Source organism: Muntiacus reevesi, chromosome 1, assembly GCF_963930625.1.
Source record: "Muntiacus reevesi chromosome 1, mMunRee1.1, whole genome shotgun sequence".
NCBI classification, from domain to species: Eukaryota; Metazoa; Chordata; class Mammalia; order Artiodactyla; family Cervidae; genus Muntiacus; species Muntiacus reevesi.
The window spans coordinates 46723295-46747704 of NC_089249.1; the positions used below are offsets into that span (position 1 = coordinate 46723295).

Here is a 24410-nt window from a genome sequence, read left to right on the forward strand (position 1 = left end):
ATCAGACTCATGAGGAAGGAGACTCCCTTACCTGATAGTATATATAGAAAACCCTAAAGACTTCACCAAAAATATGAGAACTAATACACTCAGTAAAGTTGTAGAATGAAAAAGCTAAATACAAAAATCAGTTGCCTTCCTATGCACTAACAACAAACTGCCATAAGGAGAAACTGAGAAAACAATTCTATTTGCATTTGCATGAAAAATGGATAAAATATCGAAGAATAAATTTAAGCAAGGAGGGGAAAGACCTGTACACTGAAAACTATAAGACCTTGATGAAAGATACTGAAGAAGAATCAAATAAATGGAAAGATATTCTGTGCTCAGAGATTGGAAGATCTAATATTATTAACATGCCCATACTGCCCAAAGCAATCTACAGATTCACTGCAATCCTTACCAAAATTTCAATGGATATTTTCACAGATACAGACAAACAATCCTAACATTTTCATGGAACCACAAAAGACACTGAATACCAAAGCAATCTTGAGAAAGAGTAACAAAGCGGGAAGTGTCATGCTTCCTGTTTTCAAACTATGTTACAAAGCTATATTAGTCAAACAGTATGTTGTTGGCATAAAAATGGACACAGAGATCAATGGAACAAAATAGAGAGCCCAGAAATAAACCCACATTTGTACAATCAATTAATTTTTGACAAAGAAGCCAAGAATATACAATGAGAAAAGGACAGTTGTTGCAGTAAATGGTGTTGGGAAAACTGGAAAGCCACATGCAAAAGAATGAAACGGAAAGTACAGTTTTTTCAGTAAATGGCATTGGGAAAACTGGACAGCCACATGCAAAAGAATGAAACAGAACCACTATCTTCCACCACTCACAAAAATTAACTCAAAATAGATTAAAGACTTGATCACAAGTCCTGAAGCCATAAAATTTCTACAGGCAAAAAAAGAAGATAAAATCGTTGACATCAGTCTTCGTGAGAATTTTTTGGATTTGACACCAAAATCAAAGAGAACAAGAGAAAAAACAAGCAGTTGGGACCACATAAGGCTACAAAGCTTCTGCCCAACTAAGGAAACCATCAACAAAATGAAAAAGCAACCGATGGAATTAGAGAAAATATTTACATATTATATTTCTGATAAAAACTATTATCCAAAATATACAAGGAACTCACACAACTCAGTAGCAAAAATCAAACAATATGACTTTCGAAAAATGGGCAGACAACCTGATGAATATTTTTTTTAAAAGAATACATACAACTTGCCGATAGGTACATGAAAACATGCTTAACACTTATAATCATCAGAAATTGCAGATCAAAGCAACAATGAGATATGACCTCATATCCTCTAGAAAGGTTTTTATCAAAAAGAAGAAATAACAGGAGTTGAGGAGAATGTGAAGAGACAGAAAAGCTTTTGCACAGTTAGAGGGAATGTAAGTTGATGCAACCCCTATGGAAACAGTTTTGAGGTGCATCAAAAATTAAAAATAGAATTGCCATGTGATTTGGCAATTTCACTTTGGGGTATTCATCTGACAGAAACATTAACTTGAAAAACCAATGTTCACTGCAGCAATATTTGTTCAGTTCCTAGGTTGTGTCTGACTCTTTGCAACCCCATGGACTGCAACACGCCAGGTTCCTCTGTCCTTCACTCTCTCCCAAAGTTTGCTCAAATTCATGTCCACTGAATTGGTGATGCTATCTAACTCTCTCATCCTCTGTGGCCCCCTTCTCCTTTTGCCTTCAGTCTTTCTCAGCATCAGGGTATTTTCCAACAAGTCAGCTCTTCTCATCAGGTGGCCAAAGTATTGGAGCTTCAGCTTCAGCATCAGTCCTTCCAATGAATATTCAGAGTTGATTTCCTTCAGGATAGACTGTTTGGATCTCCTTGCTGCCCAAGAGACTCTCAATTCAATTGTGGCATCCAAGCACCACAATTCAAAAGCATCAACTCTTGGACACTCAGCTTCTTTATAATCCAACTCTCACATCCATACATGACTAGTGAAATAAACATCACTTTGACTATATGGGCCTTTGTCTGCAAAGTGATGTCTCTGCTTTTGAATGCTCTGTCTAGGTGTGTCATAGCTGTCCTTCCAAGGAGCAAGCCTCTTTTAATCTCATGGCTGTAGTCACCATCGTCAGAGACTTTGGAGCCCAAGAAAAGAAAATCTGTTTCCACTTTCTCCCTTTTTATTTGCCATGAAGTAATGGGGCCACATGCCATGATCTTAATTTTTAGAATGTTGAATGTTGAGCTTTAAGCCAGCTTTTTCATTCTCCTCTTTCACCCTCAACAAGAAGCTCTTTAGTTCCTCTTCTCTTTCTGCCAATAGAGTGGTATCATCTGTGTATCTGAGGTTGTTGATCTATCTCACAGCAATCTTGATTTCAGCTTGTGATTCATTCAGCCTGGCAGTTCCCATGATGTACTCTACATATAAGTTAAATAAACAGGGTGACAATACACAGCCTTGACGAATTCCTTTCCCAATTTTGAACCAGTCGGTTGTTTATGTCCAGTTCCAACTGTTGCTTTTTGACCTGCATACAGGTTTCTCAGGAGGCAGATAAGGTGCTCTGGTATTCTCCTCTCTTTAAGAAATTTCCACAGTTCGTTGTGATCCACATAGTCAAAGGTTTTAGTCTAGTCAATGAAGCAGACGTTTTCCTGGAATTCTCTGGCTTACTTTATGATTCAACAAATGTTGGCAATTTGATCTCTGGTTCCTCTGCCTTTTCTAAACCCAGCTTATACATCTTGCAAGTTCTCAATTCACTTATTGCTGAAGCCTAGCTTGAAAGACTGAGCATAACCTTGCTAGCATGTGAAATGAGCACAATTGTGCAGTAGTTTGAACATTCTTTGGCATTGTCCTTCTTCAGGATTGGAATGAAAATTGACCTTCTGCAGTCCTGTGGCCACTGATGAATTTTCCAAATTTGCTGATATATTGACTGTAGCACTTTACCAGCATTACTTTTTAGTGTTCTATAGCAATATATACAAGAGCCAAACAAGGTAAGTCTTCACTGATGGATGAATGGATAAAGAAAATGCAATATAGACATATATCCACCCATAAAAAAGAAGAAAATTTTGCCAATTTCAACAAAGATGGACCTTGAGGGCATTATGCTAAGTGAAACAAATCAGACAGAGAAAGAAAACTACCATAAAATCTCATTTATATGTGGTATCTTAAAAACAAAAAGCAAGTTCAGAGATGCTGAGTCGTTGGTGGCTGCCAGAGATGGGGGATTTGGTGTGGGCAAATGTAGTCAAAAGGTATGAACTTGAGTTATAAAATTAATAGGTGAAGAGATATAACATACAGCATGGTGACTATAGTGAATACTGTACTGACTATTTGAAAGATGATGAGAAAATAAATCTTAAACATCCTCATCATATAAGAAAAATATTTAACTATATATATGGTTATGGGTATAACTTACACAGACTTACTGTAGTGATCATTCATCAATATACACAAATATATAAGCATGATGTTGTACACAGCAAGCAATATAATGTTATGTCAATTATATCAATTAAAAACTTTTAAGAAAGCAAGTTTGGAACATGAGGATTAATTTAACTCCATCCAAACCTCCTTTTATAAACTCAACTTAAATGCATCACTTAGATTTTAAAAGATCAAATCTCACTAATAACACCCTACAGGGTTGGGACAGACACAGAAACAGACATGAGTCACCTGCACATGAGATGTAGGCTTCCTCCTTTGGAGAGCATGAACTGTATTTCCAAGGATCAGAAGGACACTGCCAGAGAGAGGTGTCAGTTTTCCGACACTGGATTCCATCTACCCACCGGGGTCTAGAACCTTCCCTGAGACCAACAGAAGTGTTGAGACTTCCACTGTCCCCACAGCCAAACTGTCTGCAGATGATGGACATGGTGACCTCATCCATGGGGCTGCGGCAGACACTGCCCCAGGTCCCGTTGTAGAAAACTTCCAGCCACCCAGCACACTGCTGGTCCTCGCTCACCATCCTGAGGGCTAGGAACTCTAAGATGGAAATGGAGAAGACAGGACACAGTGAGCACTGCACTCAGTGTTCCGGGTTTTCCTCTCTCCCCAAAATTGTGAACAACATCTGTGACCCAGCTGAGGAAGTAAATCCATTAGATAACCAGAGTGAAACCCGTATCCTGTTTATCTGACTTTGTCCATCTGTATCTGTCTTTCTAAATATTTCTACCACCATGATGTAGTGGATACGAACTGTGAGGAAGACCAGCCTGAACACTTGCAGGGAGACGGAGCTGACTCCTGCTTCCTGACAAAACATCTAAAGAGTGTGTGAAAGGGATGTGATGTGGACATTGTGGAGGCAGATAGAAAATGGACCTGTGACTGTTTCCTTATCTGGCAGAGGGGACTTTACAGATGTAATTAAGGTAAGGACCTTGAGATTAACCTGAATATGGTGGATTAACTGATGAGCACAGTCTAATCACATTCTTAGACTCACTATCCTTTACAGTGGAATACTTTTCCTCATTCTGGCTAGAGGGAGATGTGACTATGTATAACGGTTAGAGAGGTGGAACATTGCTGGTCTGATGATGAACAAAAGGGGCTTATGAACAAAGGCAGGCAGGCAGTTTTCAGAAGCTTGAAAAGACAAGAAACAGATTTTTTTCCAGAGACTAGAAGTGATGTGACCCTTCTGAAACCTTGAATCCGTCCAGTGAGATTCCTGCTGGACATCTAAGCTACAGAAGTGTAAGGAAAGAAATGTGTTGTTTTAAACCATTAACTATGTGGTAATTTGTTACAAAACAAAAAAACTAACACCTTGTCTTTAAGACTTCTCTACCATATGTACCAGAAGAGTGAGCCCTGATTTCAAGGAAAACTGAGAAAACCATCTGCCAGGAAACACTACTGAGAAGAAAGGACCAGAATTTCAGCTGCTGCAGGAGGAAGTAAAAGCACCTCGTCTTCATCTCTGCTGGAAACACAGGCTCCATGGGGGGAAGCCTCTATCTCAGGTCTTTTCACCATCTCTCCCCCAGGGTTCATACCCCCGCCCTCCAGGGCCCCATCCCTCCCCTAGCCTGTGGACAGTGTGCAGCACGGACCTGAGCAGATGACCCCCGCGTCCTCCTTGTGTCTGCAGTCGTGCCGCCCCCAGCCCCTGGAAGGGCACCTCCACACGTGGGACTCATTTCCTGTGCAGTTCAGGTCGTCCAGCCAGATGGGCCCTGACCCTGCCCCGAAGTGAGCAGACCCCGTGGCATTGAGGGCTTCTCCACAGCCCAGCTGCCTGCACACCACGTGGGCATCGTCCAGGTCCCAGCCGTCATCACAGATGGTACCCCAGGAGCCCTGGTCAAGGATCTCCACTCTCCCGGCGCAGGGACCGCCCCCGTCCACCAGGCGGAGCTGTCTGCTGTCTGAGGAGAGAGAAATGGGACAATGGGGCATTGACGGGGGGGGGGGGATGAGAATGGTCTTCTGTCTTGTGGGACCCTCACCTGAGCAGTAGGCGGCGCTCTCCTCTGAGACTGCAGACCCTGCTGGTTCAGACACGGAGTCATTGCACTGGGGCAGCACCTGGGTGTGGTTTCCTGAAGAAACAGCGATGATTAGAGGGTTGAGAGGACTGAAGATCAGGAAACTCAGTTAAACAAAATTTTTAGGAGAGGAGGGGAGTTTGGGGGGGAAATGGATACATGTATATGTATGGCTGAGTCCCTGGCTATTCACCTGAAACTATAACAACATTGTTAGTCAGCTAAACCCAATACAAACTAAAAAGTTAAAAAAAAAAAAAAAAAAAAAAAAAAAAACAATAATAATAATGACCTAGTGATGGAGCTGAGATGAAAGCTGTAACATACTAGTAAATTTACGATAATCTTAGTGTTCCCTTTTCTCTATGAACAGTCCTGGTCCTGATAATACCATGATTCCTGTTTTAAGCCAAACTTTGCCCTAAGAATGAGTTAATTAAGTTGCTCTATCCTTAATCTACCCCTAAATAGAAGAAGCAAAACAAAATCTTTTATGAAGGATTTGTACAATTTTTTATCTACAATGTTTGTGATTTTAAAAACACTTATATAAAAGAGATTTCATGGAAAACAAGAGGAAAAAGAAACATTAAAAAAATTTCCCAGGGTATTTGTCTCTTAGAGTTATCTGACAGAGAATTTATTTTATTTATTTTTATTGATTTTTATTTGAGCATAATTGTTTTACAATGTTGTGGTAGCTTCTGCTGTCAGCAAATTTAATATGTTATATATACATGTATGGGTTTCCTAGGAGACTCAGTGGTAAAAAAAAAAAAAATCTGCCTGCCAAATAGTAGACTGGGGTTCCATCCCTGGTTGGGAAGACCCTCTGGGGAAAGAAATGGCAACCCACTCCAGGATTCTTACCTGGGAAATCCTATGGACAAAGGAGTGTGGCAGGCTACAGTCCATGGGGTCACAAAAGAGTCAGATGCAACTCAGCGACCAAACAACAACAACACATATATATATATCTCCCCTCTTTCTTGGATTTACTTCCTATTTAGGTCACCACAGAGCACTGAGTAGAGTTCCCTGTGCTATACAATAGGTTATCATTTATCTATTTTATGTGCTCAGTTCAGTCGCTCAGTCCTGTCCAACTCTTTGCGATCCCATGAACCGCACCAGACCAGGCCTCCCTGTCCATCACCAACTCCTGGAGTTCACCCAAACCCATGTCCATTGAGTCGATGATGCCATCCAACCATCTCATCCTCTGTCGTCCCCTTCTCCTCCTGCCTTCAATCCTTCCCAGCATCAGGGTCTGTTCAAATGAGTCACCACTTCGCATCAGGTGGCCAAAGTATTGGAGCTTCAGCTTCAACATCAGGCTTTCCAATGAACACCCAGGACTGATCTTCTTTAGGATGGGCTGGTTGGATCTCCTTGCAGTCCAAGGGACTCTCAAGAGTCTTCTCCAACCCCCACAGTTCAAAAGAATCAATTCTTTAGTGCTCAGCTTTCTTTATAGTCCAACTCTCACAACCATACATGACCACTGGGAAAACCATAGCCTTGACTAGAAGGACATTTCTTGGCAAAGTTTATGTGTGCATGTATGCTAAGTCACTTCAGTCGTGTCTGACTCTGTGACACTATGGATTGTAGCCCATCAGGCTCCATGTCTACGGGATTCTCCAGGCAATATCTATTTTATATTTAGTATCAATAGTGTAGGGCTTCTGAGCCTGATGTTTCAGGTCAGGCAGTAAAGAATCCGCCTACAATGCGAGAAACCTGGGTTTGATCCACAGGTTGTGAAGATCCCCTGGAGGAGGGTATGGCAACCCACTCCACAATTCTTTCCTGGAGAATTCCCATGGACAGAGGAGCCTGGCAGGCTACAGTCCATGGGGTTGCAAAGAGTCGAATATGACTCAGCGACTAAGTGCACAGCACAGCACATCAATAGTGTATCTATGTCAATCTCAATGTCCCAGTTCATCCCACTCTTCATTTCCCCTCTTAGTATCCATATGATGTTCTCTATTTTGGTGTCTCTATTTCTGCTTAGCAGTAAGTTCATCTCTACCATTTTTCTAGATTCCTCATATAAGTGATGTTATACAGTATTTGTTTTTCTTTTTCTGATTTACTTCATTCTACATAACAATCCTATTTCAAATCCTAAAAGATGATGCTCTGAAACTGCTGAATGCAATATGCCAGCAAATTTGGAATACTCAGCAGTGGCCACAGGACTGGAAAAGGTCAGTTTTCATTCCAATCGCAAAGAAAGACAATGCCAAAGAATGCTTAAACTACCACACAACTGCACTCATCTCACACACTAGCAAAGTAATGCTCAAAATTCTCCAAGCCAGGCTTCAACAACACGTGAACCATGAATTTCCAGATGTTCAAGCTGGTTTTAGAAAAGGCAGAGGAACAAGAGATCAAATTGCCAACATCCGCTGGATCATCAAAAAAGCAGAGAGTTCCAGAAAAAAACACCTATTTCTGCTTTATTGGCTACGCCAAAGCCTTTGACTGTGAGCATTACAATTAACTGTGGAAAATTCTAAAAGAGATGGAAATACCAGACCACCTGACCTGCCTCTTGAGAAATCTGTATGCAGGTCAGGAAGCAACAGTTAGAACTGGACATGGAACAACAGACTGGTTCCAAACAGGAAAATAAATACGTCAAGGTTGTATATTGTCACTCTGCTTATTTAACTTATATTCAGAGTACATCATGAGAAATGCTAGGCTAGAGAAAGCACAAGCTGGAACCAAGAGTACTGGGAAAAGTATCAATAACCTCAGATATGCAGATGACACCACCCTTATGGCAGAAAGTGAAGAAGAACTAAAGAGCTTCTTGATGAAAGTCAAAGAGGAGGGTGAAAAAGTTGGCTTAAAGCTCAACACTCAGAAAACAAAGATCATGGAATCTGGTCCCATCATTTCATGGCAAAGAGATGGGGAAACAGTGGAAACAGTGGCTGACTTTATTTTTTTCAGCCCCAAAATCACTGTAGATGTTGACTGCAACCATGAAATTAAAAGACGCTTACTCATTGGAAGAAAAGTTATGCCCAACCTAGACAGCATATTAATAAGTAGAGACATTACTTTGCCAACAAACGTCTGTCTAGTCAAGGTTGTGGTTTTTCCAGTGGTCATGTATGGATATGAGAGTTGGACTATAAAGAAAACTGAGCACCAAAGAATTGATGCTTTTGAACTGTGGTGTTGGAGAAGACCCTTGAGAGTCCCTTGGACTGCAAGGAGATCCAACCAGTCCATCCTAAAGGAGATCAGTCCTGAATGTTCATTGAAGGACTGATGCTAAAGCTGAAGTTCCAGTATTTTGGCCACCTGATGTGAAGAACTGACTCATTTGAAAAGACCCTGATGCTGGGAAAGATTGAGGGCACGAGGAGAAGGGGACAACAGAGGATGAGATTGCTGGATGGCATCACCAACTCAGTGGACATGAGTTTGAGTAATCTCCGGGAGTTGGTGATGGACAGGGAGGCCTCTTGTGCTGCAGTCAATGGGGTCGCAAAGAGTTGGACACGACCAAGTGACTGAACTGAACTGATCCGAGCATGACAATCTCTAGTTCTATCCATGTCTCTGCAAATGACACAACTTTATTCTTTTGTGACTGAGTAATATTCCATTTTATATATGTACAACATCTTTTCTAGTCATTCCTCCTGTGAGGGACATTTAGGTTGCTTCTGTGTCCTGGCTGTTGTAAATAGTGCTGCAGTGAACATCATGATCATGGTAATTTGCACCATTGTATTTGTAATACTCAAAACCTGGCAACAAACTTAAGTCTCTGCCATTAGTTGAATGGATCAACGCATGGTCATGTGATCATTCAAAGGAATACTCTATCATAATAAAACTGGATACAGTGTTGCCATAAACAACATCATGAGTGAATTTCAAACACAGTTTGAAATCAAAGAAATTAGACACGAAAGAAACCATTCTGTATGGTTATACATAAAGTTCAAAAACTGACAAATTATTCTATGGCAGTACAAGTCTTAGGTAAGCAATCTTCACTGGAGAGGAGGAGGACACAGCTATTGGGAGGCAATAGTGATTCTGTGGTGCTGTGAATGTTCTCTTTGTAGATCTGGGTTGGGGAACATGAACTAGGTGTACACTTATTGTTTGTACTTTGTTCTCTATTATTATTCTTAAATAATAATGTTTCATAAAAATATTATTCATCTACGTATTTCTTTCCCTGACATAGCATTTTTTAGCACGTTTTTCCCTTGAAAAAATGAGTGAACAATGAGAAGGTTATGGAACAGGACCTTAATGGAGCCTTCTCAGGACAGACCACCCTCATGTCCTCCACTTGCTTCTGTCTGTAAAAAATCCTTAGCCAAAGAATCAGTTTAATCACAGAAATGAAAAAATTTTGGAAACAAAGGAAAACCATCAAATAGGATAAAAGAATAATAGTTTAACCCTAAACAAAGTCAAGGATTTTTAGTTCCTCCTCATGGGCTATAGCTAACATTCTGAGCCACATCCTTTGAGCTGTTGTGCAGATACTGAAATCCAAACCAGGTGGTAGAAGTAAATCACATGATGACCAGACTAGTGGGTTGCCATTTCCTTCTCCAGGGGATCTTCCCAACCCAGGGATCAAACCTGAGTTTCTTGCACTGCAAGCAGATTCTTTACCATCTGTGTCAACAGGAAAGCCCATAATCTTCTTCATCTTACACAATTCCAAGAATCGGCCTCAAGAAAATGGGAACAGACCGACATAGAACTGATGATTAACTGTATTCCAAACAATAAAGGTGACACTGAGCAGACCTATTTCAAGATGACTGCTGGAGTTAGCCGTGCTTTTCTGCAGGTAACCTGTCCCCTACCTCCACCTGTGCACTCCTGAAATTTCCATTTAAAAATTCTCGCCTCTGATCAGCAAAGGGGAGCTGGTTCTTTGTTACATTAGTCCTCTGTCTCCCACAACTGCTGGTTTCCTCAATAAAGCTGTCTTTAGTTTTACCCCACATTTGTCTCTCAGTGTTGGATTCTTGTGTAATGAGCAGCTGAAACCTGAGGTCAGTAACAAGATTAAACATTTCACTACAGAATATCTTTCTTTTTAAAGCTGTTTTCCCTTCTCTCTGCTTTGGGGACATTTCACCCCAGGAGCATCCTAAGTACAGTAGCCCATCCCTGTCTTACCTGAGCAGATCACAGAGGCCGTGTTGCCATGGGAACAGTCAGGACCACCCAGGGCAGTCACAGGGCATTGCCACAGGAAGGACTCAGCCCCTGAGCAGTGAAATCGGGCTTTCCAGAGTCGATCATTTCCTTCTGCTCCATTTGGGGTGGAGATGGCGACTCCACAGCCGAGCTGACGACAGACAACATTGGCATTGGCCAGATTCCAGTGGGAGGCACAGAGAGTTCTCCATTGTCCAGAAATATTCATCTCCACCTGCCCCTCACACTGAGAAGTGCCATTTTTCATAAGCCGGGCTTCTGTGTACACTGATAGAAAAAGACAGGATTTCAGCAAAATCTGATTTCTTTTTTAGCTTGAAATGAGTTAAGTCCTGCCGTTCATCTCACCTGAACAGACAACCTGAGCAGCTCCACTGTGCTGACACGTGCCCCCTGGACAGGGCACTCTGGGGCAGACCCGGAGCTCAGGTTCCTCCCCCTCACACCTGAACTCTTCAGCCCAGACCTGGCCATCAGACTCTCTGAATGGCACATGTCCCAGGACAGACACAGCTTTGCCACATCCCAGCTCTGCACAGATGACCTGGGCAGTGGGGAGTGTGAAGTTCCCATCAGACACTGGGGTCCAAGCTTCTCCAGAATGCACTTCTACTCGCCCTGAGCAGGGCCCATACCCTCCAACCAGACGCAGAAATCCTAAGAGAAACAAAGAACAACAAACCCAGTGAGTGTTCATGAACCTGGCTTGACAATTCGAAACAACATCTCACAGGCAATGGTGTGAAAGCTTTTTTTCCAACTGTGGAATAAGAGGGGATAAGAAGAGAGAATTTGCCTGTCATTGTCAAACTGCATTTTCATGAGCAAGTTTCTGAAGAGATATCCAGAAGGATTGAAGGATCAGTTTGGGATGGCTGAATCCCAAGAATATATATTTTGGTTAGGAATGTTAATTCCTATCTGGGGGCCTGGAAACTACAGTGCCCAAAGAAACTGCACAGTAGTAGACATTCAAATTTGGGTACAGAGCTGAACTGAGAGTTAAAAAGGTCCATGGGATTCAAGAGGTGAGAGGCCTAACAGCCAGATAAGTTTAGAAGTTTAGAGGACCATCCTGAAATTTCTGAGGCTAAAATTCTAGCCAGTTTTCTCTCAGAGCCAATATTCAAGTCACTGAGGACATGGAAAATCACGCGGGCTGGATCTGAGTGCAGGTATTATAATCTAATTGTGAAAGAAGTTGTCCACAGGTAAGTTTAGAAGTGACAGAAGCTCAGAGAGTCATAGGAAAGGGAGGGAATGGTCAGAGCCATCTTTCTTAAAAACCTAGGACTTATCAACACACCTGGGAGAAAGTGAGGTCTCAGTGGGATTATGCAAGACAATTGAGTTAGTTGATTACTTCATACTAGACATGAGATTCTCAGCAAATGTGAAAGAGTAATGCTAATTTAATGCATTCTAACCTTATCTATTTGCTAACTGCATATGCTTTTCCTATTTGGATTTCTGAGATAAGAAGCCAGCAAGCTATAAAAAAGGAGAGTGAGAGGAAGAGAGCAGACAGAAAACAAGCCATATATACTTTTGAGATATCTAAATTGCAAAAGCTTCAATAGGAATGAAACATAAAAAGATTTGGGGGAAAAAAGACTTGTTCAACAAGATTTTAACACTTATTATCCCCTGTGCTCCTCCCATTTGCCACATAATCCTGCTACAATTTCCCATTTCTCCCAATGCAGAAAAGAAAAACCAAGCTTAAGAGCTACAAATAGATGGAAAGGAGACTCCAAAAGGAAAGAACTTCTGTAGGGAGTGAGGTGGAGTGAGTGGTAGGTTAAACAGAGAGTGGATGGAGTATGAGAGAGAGACCAAAGAAAAGACTGATGAAAGTGTTTCATCCTTCAGAGACCATATTTTGGATGGAGAAAAGGAAAACCAATAGAAAAACACCTGCACATCATAAAGAACAACTTTTAAAATAGTTTTCCTGGTTTCTGAGTGTGCTCATGATTATTCATGTACATGGTGGGATTTGTTCTGGTGAAGGACTCTGATTGCATAAGTTTGTGAACTTTGAAGTCTCAAAAAGAATGATATAACAGAATAAAAATCTACTATAGAGAGCAGGTGGAGAAGGCAATGGCAACCCACTCCAGTGTTCTTGCATGGAGAATCCCAGGGACGGGGGAGCCTGGTGGGCTTCCGTCTATGGGGTCGCACAGAGTCAGACACGATGGAAGTGACTCAGCAGCAGCAGCAGCAGCATAGAAAGCAGGAGAGAACAGAAAAGGCACTGCAAAAATTAAAGAACTGAAGGATTAGCTTGACCACTCATACAAGAATGAATGATGAGAGAGAGGATGATCTGCTTGCCTTTTATTATTTATCCATTTCCATCTCCCCAGAGAAGACCAGGTTAGGACTCCTAATCTATTATGGCTGGGAGTTTGGTCATGGGCTACACATCCTGGACAAAGTGTTTTTATTTAACTGGTTCTTGTTGTTGTTGTTGCTCAGTCACTCAGTCAGGTCCGACTCTTTGCTACCTCAAGGACTGCAGAATGACGGGCTTCTCTGTTCTTCACTATCTCCATGAGTTTGCTCAAACTCATGTCCATTGAGTCGGTGATGCCATCTAACCATCTCATCTTCTGTCGCCCCCTTCCCAACCAGCCTCCAAGCTTTCCCACCATCAGGGTCTTTTCCAATGAATCAGTTCTTCACATCAGGTGGCCAAAGTATTGGAGCTTCAACTTCAGCATCAGTCCTATCAGTGAATATTCAGGGTTGATTTCCTTTAGGATTGACTGGTTTGATCTCCTTGCAGTTCAGGGGACTCTCAAGAGTCTTCTCCAACACCACAGTTCAAAAGCATCAGTTTACTCTCGCTGTTTGCAGATGACATGATCCTCTACATAGAAAACCCTAAAGACTCTTCCAGAAAATTACTAGAGCTAATCAATGAATATAGTAAAGTTGCAGGATATAAAATTAACACACAGAAATCCCTTGCATTCCTATATACTAACAATGAAAAAACAGAAAGAGAAATTAAGGAAACAATACCATTCACCATTGCAACAAAAAGAATAAAATACTTAGGAGTATATCTACCTAAAGAAACAAAAGACCTATACATAGAAAACTATAAAACACTGATGAAAGAAATCAAAGAGGACACAAACAGATGGAGAAACATACCGTGTTCATGGATTGGAAGAATCAATATTGTCAAAATAGCTATTCTACCCAAAGCAATCTATAGATTCAATGCAATCCCTATCAAGCTACCAATGGTATTTTTCACAGAACTAGAACAAATAATTTCACAGTTTATATGGAAATACAAAAAACCTCGAATAGCCAAAGTAATCTTGAAAAAGAAGAATGGAACTGGAGGAATCAACCTGCCTGACTTCAGACTCTACTACAAAGCCACAGTCATCAAGACAGTATGGTACTGGCACAAAGACAGAAATATAGATCAATGGAACAGAATAGAAAGCCCAGAGATAAATCCACGAACCTATGGACACCTTATCTTTGACAAAGGAGGCAAAGATATACAATGGAAAAAAAAACAACCTCTTTAACAAGTGGTGCTGGGAAAACTGGTCAACCACTTGTAAAAGAATGAAACTAGAACCCTTTCTAACACCATACACAAAAATAAACTCACCATACACAAAAATAAACTCAAAATGGATTAAAGATCTAAATGTAAGACCAGAAACTATAAAACTCCTAGAGGAGAACATAGGCAAAACACTCTACGACATAAATCACAGCAAGATCCTCTATGACCCACCTCCCAGAATATTGGAAGTAAAAGCAAAACTAAACAAATGGGACCTAATGAAACTTAAAAGCTTTTGCACTTCAAAGGAAACTATAAGCAAGGTGAAAAGACAGCCCTCAGATTGGGAGAAAATAATAGCAAATGAAGAAACAGACAAAGGATTAATCTAAAAACTATACAAGCAACTCCTGAAGCTCAATTCCAGAAAAATAAATGACCCAATCAAAAAATGGGCCAAAAAACTAAACAGACATTTCTCCAAAGAAGACAAACAGATGGCTAACAAACACATGAAAAGATGCTCAACATCACTCATTATCAGAGAAATGCAAATCAAAACCACAATGAGGTACCATTACACACCAGTCAGGATGGCCGCTATCCAAAAGTCTACAAGCAATAAATGCTGGAGAGGGTGTGGAGAAAAGGGAACCCTCTTACACTGTTGGTGGGAATGCAAACTAGTACAGCCACTATGGAAAACAGTGTGGAGATTTCTTAAAAAACTGGAAATAGAACTGCCATATGACCCAACAATACCACTTCTGGGTATACACACCAAGGAAACCAGATCTGAAAGAGACACGTGCACCCCAATGTTCATCACAGCACTGTTTATAATAGCCAGGACATGGAAGCAACCTAGATGCCCATCAGCAGATGAATAGATAACGAAGCTGTGGTACATATACACCATGGAATATTACTCAGCCATTAAAAAGAATTGATTTGAATCAGTTCTAATGAGATGGATGAAACTGGAGCCCATTATACAGAGTGAAGTAAGCCAGAAAGATAAAGAACATTACAGCATACTAACACATATATATGGAATTTAGAAAGATGGTAATGATAACCCTATGTGCAAAACAGAAAACTAGACACAGAAGTACAGAACAGACTTTTGAACTCTGTGGGAGAAGGTGAGGGTGGGATGTTTCGAAAGAACAGCATGTATATTATCTATGGTGAAACAGATCACCAGCCCAGGTGGGATGCATGAGACAAGTGCTCGGGCCTGGTGCACTGGGAGGACCCAGAGGAGTCGGGTGGAGAGGGAGGTGGGAGGGGGGATCGGGAGGGGGAATACGTGTAACTCTATGGCTGATTCATATCAATATATGACAAAACCCACTGAAATGTTGTGAAGTAATTAGCCTCCAACTAATATTTTAAAAAAGCATCAGTTTTTCAGTGTTCAGCCTTCTTTATTGTCTAACTCTCACATCCGTATATGACTATTGAAATAACCATAGCTTTGACTAGATGGACCTTTGTCTCAAAGTAATATCTCTGTTTTTTTATATACGGTCTAGCTTTGTCATAGCTTTTCTTCCAAGGAACAAGCATCTTTTAATTTCATGACTGCAGTCACTGTCCAGAGTGATTTTGGAGACCAAGAAAAGAAAGCCTTTCACAGTTTTCATTTTTTCCCCACCTCTTTGCCATGAAGAGATGGGACAGGATGCCATGATCTTCGTTTTCTGAATGCTGAGTTTCAAGTCAGCTTTTTCACTGTCCTCTTTCACTTTCATTTCTCTGAGGTATTGCTCAGAGAACCTCACAGTTGCCTTCATCAGCTACCGTTGCCATTCCCCTTTCTCCCACCTACTGTGAAACCTGCTCCACCTTCTTAAAAAATTACATTTGTCCTCTTGCTCCAAACAAGCCCCTAAACACAAGTCTCTTATATCTTTGAAATCATATATTCTTATATTTGAAATCATCAAATATAAACTACATAATCTTTTATCATAAAACACAGAAATTCATGTTTTGTTACCTCCACCTTTGACTTGCCAGTGCATGGCTAAGTGGTCCTCCAAAGTTTGCATTTATACAGATATCTTAAAGGAAAAATTGGGGAGAGATACTTTTCTAGTAACAATGAAAGAATATATGACTCAGAGCATTTCATTCACAGCTCTCTAGTTCTACCATCAAAGAACTGTGAACATTTACATCTAAATATGCAAAGGAAGCATCCTTTAATTTCATGGCTGCAGTCACTATCTGCAGTGATTTTCGATCCCCAAAAAATAAAGTCTGACACTGTTTCCACTGCCTCCCCATCTATTTCTCATGAGGTGATGGAACCAGTTGCCATGATCTTAGTTTTCTGAATGTTGAGCTTTAAGCCAACTTTTTCACTCTCTTCTTTCACTTTCATCAAGAGGCTTTTTAGTTCCTCTTCACTTTCTGCCATAAGGGTGGTGTCATCTGCATATCTGTGGTTACTGATACTTCTCTCGGCAATCTTAATTCCAGCTTGTGCTTCTTCCAGCCCAGCGTTTCTCATGAGGTACTCTGCGTATAAGTTAAATAAGCAGGGTGACAATATACAGCCTTGAGGTATTCCTTTTCCTATTTGGAACCAGTCAGTTGTTCCATGTCCAGTTGTAACTGTTGCTTCTTGACCTGCATACAGGTTTCTCAAGAGGCAGGTCAGGTGGTCTGGTATGCCCATCTCTTTCAGAATTTTCCATAGTTTATTGTGATCCACACAGTCAAAGGCTTTGTCATAGTCAACAAAGCAGAAACAGATGTTTTTCTGGAACTCTCTTGCTTTTTCAATGATCCAGTGGATGTTGGCAATTTGATCTCTGGTTCTTCTGCCTTTTCTAAAACCAGCTTGAACATCTAGAAGTTCTCGGTTCACGTATTGCTGAAGCCTGGTTTGGAGAATTTTGAGCATTATTTTACAAGTGTGTGAGATGAGTGCAACTGTGTGGTATTTGAGCACTCTTTGGGATTGCCTTTCTTAAGGATTGGAATGAAAACGGATCTTTTCCAGTCCTGTGGCCACTGCTGAGTTTTCCAAATTCGCTGGCATATTGAGTGCAGCACTTTCACAGCATCATCTTCCAGGATTTGAAATAGCTCAACTGGAATTCCATCACCTCCACTGGCTTTGTTCCTAGTGATGCTTTCTAAGTCCCGCTTGACTTCACATTCCATGATGCTGGCTCCAGGTGAGAGATCACACCATCGTGATTATCTGGGTCATGAAGATCTTTTTTGTACAGTTCTTCTGTGTATTCTTGCCACCTCTTCTTAATATCTTCTGCTTCTGTTAGGTCCATACCATTTCTGTCCTTTATTGAGCTCATTTTTGCCTGAAATGTGCCTTTGGTATTTCTGATTTTCTTGAAGAGATCTCTAGTCTTTCCCATTCTGTTGTTTTCCTCTATTTCTTTGCATTGATCACTGAGGAAGACTTTCTTATCTCTCCTGGCTATTCTTTGGAACTCTGCATTCAAATGGGAATATCTTTCCTTTTCACTTCTCTTCATTTCACAGCTATTTGTAAGGCCTCCACTGACAACCAATTTGCCTTTTTGCATTTCTTTTCCATGGGGATGGTCTTGATCCCTGTCTCATGTACAATGTCACGAACCTCTGTCCATAGTTCATCAGGGTCTCTGTCTATCAGATCTAGTCCCTTAAATCTATTTCTCACTTCCATTGTATATTCATAAGGGATTTGATTTAGGTCATACATGAATGGTCTAGTGGTTATCCCTACTCTCTTCAGTTTAAGTCTGAATTTGGCAATAAGGAGTTCATGATCTGAGCCACAGTCAGCTCCCGGTCTTGTTTTTGCTGACTGTATAGAGCTTCTCCATCTTTGGCTGCAAATATAATCAATCTGATTTCAGTGTTGGCCCTCTGGTGATGTCCATGTGTAGAGTCTTCTCTTGTGTTGTTGGAAGCGAGTGTTTGCTATGACCAGTGTGTTCTCTTGGCAAAACTGTATTACCCTTTGCCCTGCTTCATTGTGTACTCCAAGGTCAAATTTGCCTGTTACTCCAGGTGTTTCTTGACTTTGTACTTTTGCATTCCAGTCCCCTATAATGAAAAGGACATCTTTTTTGGGTGTTAGTTCTAAAAGGTCTTGTAGGTCTTCATATAACCATTCAACTTCGGCTTCTTCAGCATTACTGGTTGGGGCATAGGCTTTTCCAGTGGTCATGTATGGATGTGAAAGTTGGACTATAAAGAAAGCTGAGTGCCACAAAATTGATGCTTTTGAGCTGTGGTGTTGGAGAAGACTCTTGAGAGTCCCTTGGACTGCAAGGAGATCCACCCAGTCCATCCTGAAGGAGATAAGTCCTGGGTGTTCATTGGAAGGACTGATGCTGAAGCTGAAACTCCAATACTTTGGCCACCTCATGCGAAAACTTGACTCATTGGAAAAGACCCTGATGCTGTGAGGGATGGGGGGCAGGAGGAGAAGGGGACAACTGAGGATGAGATGGCTGGATGGCATCACCGACTCAATGGGCATGAGTTTGAGTAAACTCCGGGAGTTTGTGATGGACAGGGAGGCCTGGCGTGCTGGGATTCATGGGGTTGCAAAGAGTCGGACACGACTGAGCGAGTCTACTGAACTGAACTGATGCAAAGGAAACTTGAAATCTGGCACAAATCCATAAGAATCTTTGATTTGTTAAATGATATCCCTTTAGGGATCACCTCTATATATGTAAATGATATCCTCCTATAGTAAGTGTAGACTCCACTCCTACTGCTGCTGCTGCTGCCAAGTCACTTCAGGCGTGTCGACTTTGTGTGACCCCATAGATGGCAACCCATCAGGCTACCCCATCCCTGGAATTCTCCAGGCAAGAACACTGGAGTAGGTTGCCATTTCCTTCTCCAATGCATGAAAGTGAAAAGTGAAAGTAAGTCGCTCACTGTGTCCGACTCTTAGCGACCCCATGGACCACATCCTACCAGGCTCCTCTGTCCATGGGATTTTCCAGGCAAGAGTACTCGAGTGGGATGCCATTGCCTTCTCCCCACTCCTACTAGCCTAGTGCAAAATAATGTCTCACATTGTTTGTACAGAAACAACTCCACCCAGGAAAGTACATCCTCATTTTAGTCCCTCCTTCTCATAGCCTCCCTGTGCAAAGAGAATGTGTATGTGGCAATTAGCAGATGTTTCACTCTTACAAAAAGTGAATTATGAAAAAAAATTATGAGGATTTATTTTAATTGGGAGAATAAATAAAGTTAATTTATCATCAGGTAAGTCCACTGGAGATGGAAAGAATAGCAGAGATTTATAAGAGGAAAGTAAATGAAGCTCGTCACTCATAGCCACAGTGCACTCAGGGAGGATGGGGAGGTTTCTCAGTCCCATCTAGCTCACCTATCTCCTATTGCCCTGCTGATCAGATACCAGATCTCTTGGAACTTTCCATTTTCTCAGCCGGTGGACAAAGAACTGACCATACCTGAGCAGATGACTCCTGCATCTTCTTGATGATCGCAGGTGTGTTGCTGCCATCCCCAGGAAGGGCACCTCCACACTTGGGACTCCTCTCCTGTGCAGTTCACTTTATCCAGCCAGATGGGCCCTGATCCCGCCCCGAAGTAAGAAGACGCAGTGGCATCCAGGGCTTCTCCACAGCTCAGCTGCCTACACACCACGTGAGCATCTTCCAAGTCCCAGTAGTCATCACAGATGGTGCCCCAGGAGCCCTGGTCAAGGATCTCCACTCTCCCGGCGCAGGGACCGCCTCCATCCACCAGGCGGAGCTGTCTGCTGTCTGAGCAGAGAGAAATAGGACAACTGGGAGGTGACCTGGGGAACGGGAAGGGTCTTCTGTCCTGTAGGACCCCCACCTGAGCAGGAGGGGGCGATCTCTTCTGAGGCTGCCGACCCTGCTGCTTCAGACACGGAGTCGTTGCTCTGGGGCAGCAGCTGGGTCTGGTTTTTTATACCAGTGGCAAGAGAATAATAAGCTTGAAAAATAGGAAGAAAATAAAACAGAAAATATTAAGTTGAAAACACTCTAGTGAGCAGTGAGACAGAAGGTGGTAGGAGGTCCTATCAGAGTTAACATTCTGATCTGTAGTTCTGCATAGCTTCAGAGAAAGATTTACAGGAAATATTAGTGTCTCTACCCAGGGCAGTTAAATGAGTTTAGAGTCACTGGAATGAGCTGGCAGCTGGATGGATTCCTTTCAAAGCACACACATTTTCATGCCATAGACCTAAGAGTTAAAGGGGTTGATCAAAGGGAGTGGAGTCAGGAACTGGCGTCAGATGCCTCAGATAGCAATCATGGATCCTCTACCATTAGAATCCTTCTCCCTGGTATTCAGAACTGAAAAGAAGTGGATTCTATGATATCTTGGTTTACCTCCAGAATATTTCATTTGGGGTTCTAAGCTTCAGACTTCAGATGTGGATACTTACTTTCAAACAATGTGATCTCTTTGAGTAGACTGAACAACTTTGCATGAGAGATGATATCATTGACATTGCCCAGATTCCACTGGGAATCATAGAATGTTGCTTTTCTCCCCCAAAAAAATATAATCCCTCCTTGGACTTTGTGTCAAGAATCTCTATTATTCAAATTTTGGAGTTATGTGATCTTTAGGGGGAAATAGTGTGTATGTTTGCGTAGTCACTTCAGTCGTGTCCAATTCTTTAAGACCGTGTGAACTGTAGCCCACCAGGCTCCTCTGCCCATGGGATTCTCCAGGCAAGAATATTGAAGTGGGTTGCCACGCCCTCCTCCAGGGGATCTTCCTGACCCAGCGATCTAACCAGTGTCTCCTGCATTGCAGGTGGATTCTTCACAGCTGAGCCACCGGCGAAGCCCTTCTAGTTCTATCACCAAGAAGAAATAGGTTACATTCCTGCAAGCCCTTGAACAAATAACATTAACAGGTTCACTGTATTCTCCTCTCCTTTTATACATAAAAGTGATGTAAAGAAAGGTTAAAGAAACTCTATCAGTGTTGCACTTTAAGTAAATGATGAAGTAGAGAATTAAACCTAAAATTTTCCACTTCCACGGAAAATGGAGGAGTTCACAACAGGTCAATGTGTTTTGCTGGGTCTTGCTGGATACAACTTAAAAAGCTGGAAAATGTTTTTTAAGAAACAGTAAATGCATTCAACATTTGTTGACACAACATGGACTAAATATGCTAAAATTCTAAAGAGTGGAGACTATTTCAATGTTAGCCAAGGATCTATAGCTTCCTTTTCTCTGGGAATTTGCTGGTTCATTGCATAATTTAATGATTCAGAATCTGGGCTTGGGCAAGCAGAGGACTATTGTTGTGACAGGAAGCCAGCATAATTTGGGAGTTACCTGGTGCTGGAGTGACAAAATTACAGTCTTGAGAGCCTCTCTCACACAGCACGTTTTCTCCTCAAAGATCTGCACAGTATACAAGCTGTGAAGGACAGGAGGCTGAAGACTATATAAAAAGACTTGGAAAGTAGAGTCTTTCTCATTCTCTTGGGTACTGAGCTACCAGAGAATCCAGGCTCTGAACTGAAATCTCTGAAAGTCCATGTCATAGGGACAGAGAAATCAGATGTGGACTGAGTGCTACCAAAACTGCAACCCACACTTGTTACAGCTCAGTTTTAGGTTATATTTAGATGTTTGAATAATATACACACCTTCCCCCCTACCTGTCCAGCAAAACAAAGAGTAAATCCTCTTAGGTGTTACAAAATGTATCATAATTATCTTACTTTTTCATATGTAATTTATAGCATTCAATAAAAAAATGACATGAATTTTGACAAGTTAGGATAACATGACAAATGACCAAAGTGAAAAAAAGAGATGAGCATGCAGAGACACACATGATAGAAATGCATAAGGATTTTAACTATGATTAATGTATTTAGGGGAAAAGAGAGAAGGAGAGAATCTACAGGTAAAAAGATGAAAAAATTAACAAATAATCATAAACAAATAAAAATAGCAATGGAACCATTGCCAACCTAAAATAAAATATCTAGGATTAAAAAGTGAATGAATAAGTCAAACGAATTTTAGATAGAACTTAGAATATAGTGATTTAGAGGAGTCCTAAAGATGAGAGATGAGAAGGAAAAGAAAGAGTAGAAGAGAGAGAAGAGATACAGAGACAGAGAGACAGAACTACAGAAGTCATATTTGAAGATACAATGATAGAGAATTTTTTTTAATATAAATAGAAGAGTATGAAAATTCCCACTCCTAGTAAAGCTGTGGAAAATCAAAAGGAAAAAGGGAAATCTGGAATAACAACATATTTATTAATACTAAAGGAAGAAAAAAAGGGGGGGAGAAAAAGTAACATAAAGCATGTGGATCAATTAAAAGCAAATGCAGATACCAACACATCAATACCAGTAATTGCATTTACAATAAATGGACTAAGATAAAACAAAACTGACACGAATGTTATTTGCAAAATGACCACTTTGTGTTATGAAAACAAAGAAAGGTTGAAAGCAAAATGATGGGGAAGTGTACTAGCTGTAAGAAAACTGGAGTAGCTTTATCAGTGTCCCAGGAAGCAGACTCTAGAAAAGATACACGACTTGACAGTAGTGCTGAGCGAGGGCGTCGGGGCAGACGGACCGAAACCACAACCACAGACAACCAGCCAATCTGATCACAGGACCGCAGCCTGTCTAACGCAATGAAACTAGGCCATGCCGTGTGGGGCCACCCAAGACGGATAGGCCATGGTGGAGAGGCCGGACAGAATGTGGTCCATGGGAGAAGGAAATGGCGAACCACTGCAGTATTCTTGCCTTGAGAACCCCATGAGCAGAATGAAAAGACAAAATGATAGGACACTGAACGCTGAACTCCCCGGGTCAGTAGGTGCCCAAGATGCTACTGGAGATCAGTGAAGAAATAACTCCAGAAAGAATGAAGGTACAAAGCCAAGGCAAAAACAATACCCACTTCTGGATGTGACTGGTGATAGAAGCAAGGTCCAATGGTGTAAAAAGCAATATTGCATAGGAACGTGGAATGTTAGGTCCATGAACAAGGGAAATTGGAAGTGGTCAAAGAGGAGATGGCAAGAGTGAACGTCACCATTCTAGGAATCGGTGAACTAAAATGGACTGGAATGTGTGAATTTAACTCAGATGGCCATTATATCTACTACTGTGGGAAAGAATCCCTTAGAAGAAATGGAGTAGCCCTCATAGTCAACAAAAGAGTCCGAAATGCAGTACTTGGATGCAATCTCAAAAACAACAGAATGATCTGTGTTCATTTCCAAGGCAAATCATTCAATATCACGGTAACCCAAGTCTATGCCCCAACCAGTAATGCTGAAGAATATAAAGTTGAATGGTTCTATGAAGACCTACAAGACCTTTTAGAACTAACAGCAAAAAGAGATGTCCTTTTAATTATAGGGGACTGGAATGCAAAAGTACAAAGTCAAGAAACACAAATGTGGCCTTGGAGTACAGAATGCAGTAGGGCAAAGGGTAATATAGTTTTTCCAAGAGAACACAGCGATCATAGCAAAAACCCTCTTCCAACAACACAAGAGAAGACTCTACACATGGACATCACCAGATGGCCGACACCAAAATCAGATAGATTATATTCTTTGCAGCCAAAGATGGAGAGCTCTATACAGTCAGCAAAAACAAGACCGGGAGCTGACTGTGGCTCAGATCATGAACTCCTTATTGCCAAATTCAGACTTAAATTGAAGAAAGTGGGGGAAACCACTAGACCATTCAGGTATGACCTAAATCAAATCCCTTATGACTATACAGTGGAAGTGAGAAATAGATTTAAGGGACTAGATCTGATAGAATACCTGATGAACTATGGATAGAAGTTCATGACATTGTACAGGAGACAGGAAACAAGACCATCCAAGAAAAAGAAATGCAAAAAAGCAAAATGGCTGTCTGAAGAGGCCTTACAAATAGCTGTGAAAGGAAGAGAAGCAAAAAGCAAAGGAGGAAAGGAAAGATATTCCCATCTGAATTCAGAGTTTCATAGATAGCAGGGAGAGATAAAAAAGCCTCTCTCAGTGATCAGTGCCAAGAAAGAGAGGAAAACAATAGAATGGGAAAGACT

General features: G+C 41.3%; 1 protein-coding gene across 1 annotated transcript in view; it reads right to left on the reverse strand.

Moving 5' to 3' along the window:
• LOC136168460 (uncharacterized) overlaps nucleotides 1-24410 on the reverse strand; it is a 219253-nt gene that overhangs the window by 171134 nt on the left and 23709 nt on the right. Inside the window, 6 exon segments of the mRNA XM_065935978.1 lie at nucleotides 3715-4029; nucleotides 5109-5423; nucleotides 5505-5597; nucleotides 10731-11039; nucleotides 11121-11429; nucleotides 19782-20119. Coding sequence (XP_065792050.1) covers nucleotides 3715-4029; nucleotides 5109-5423; nucleotides 5505-5597; nucleotides 10731-11039; nucleotides 11121-11429; nucleotides 19782-20119 — 1679 coding nt within the window.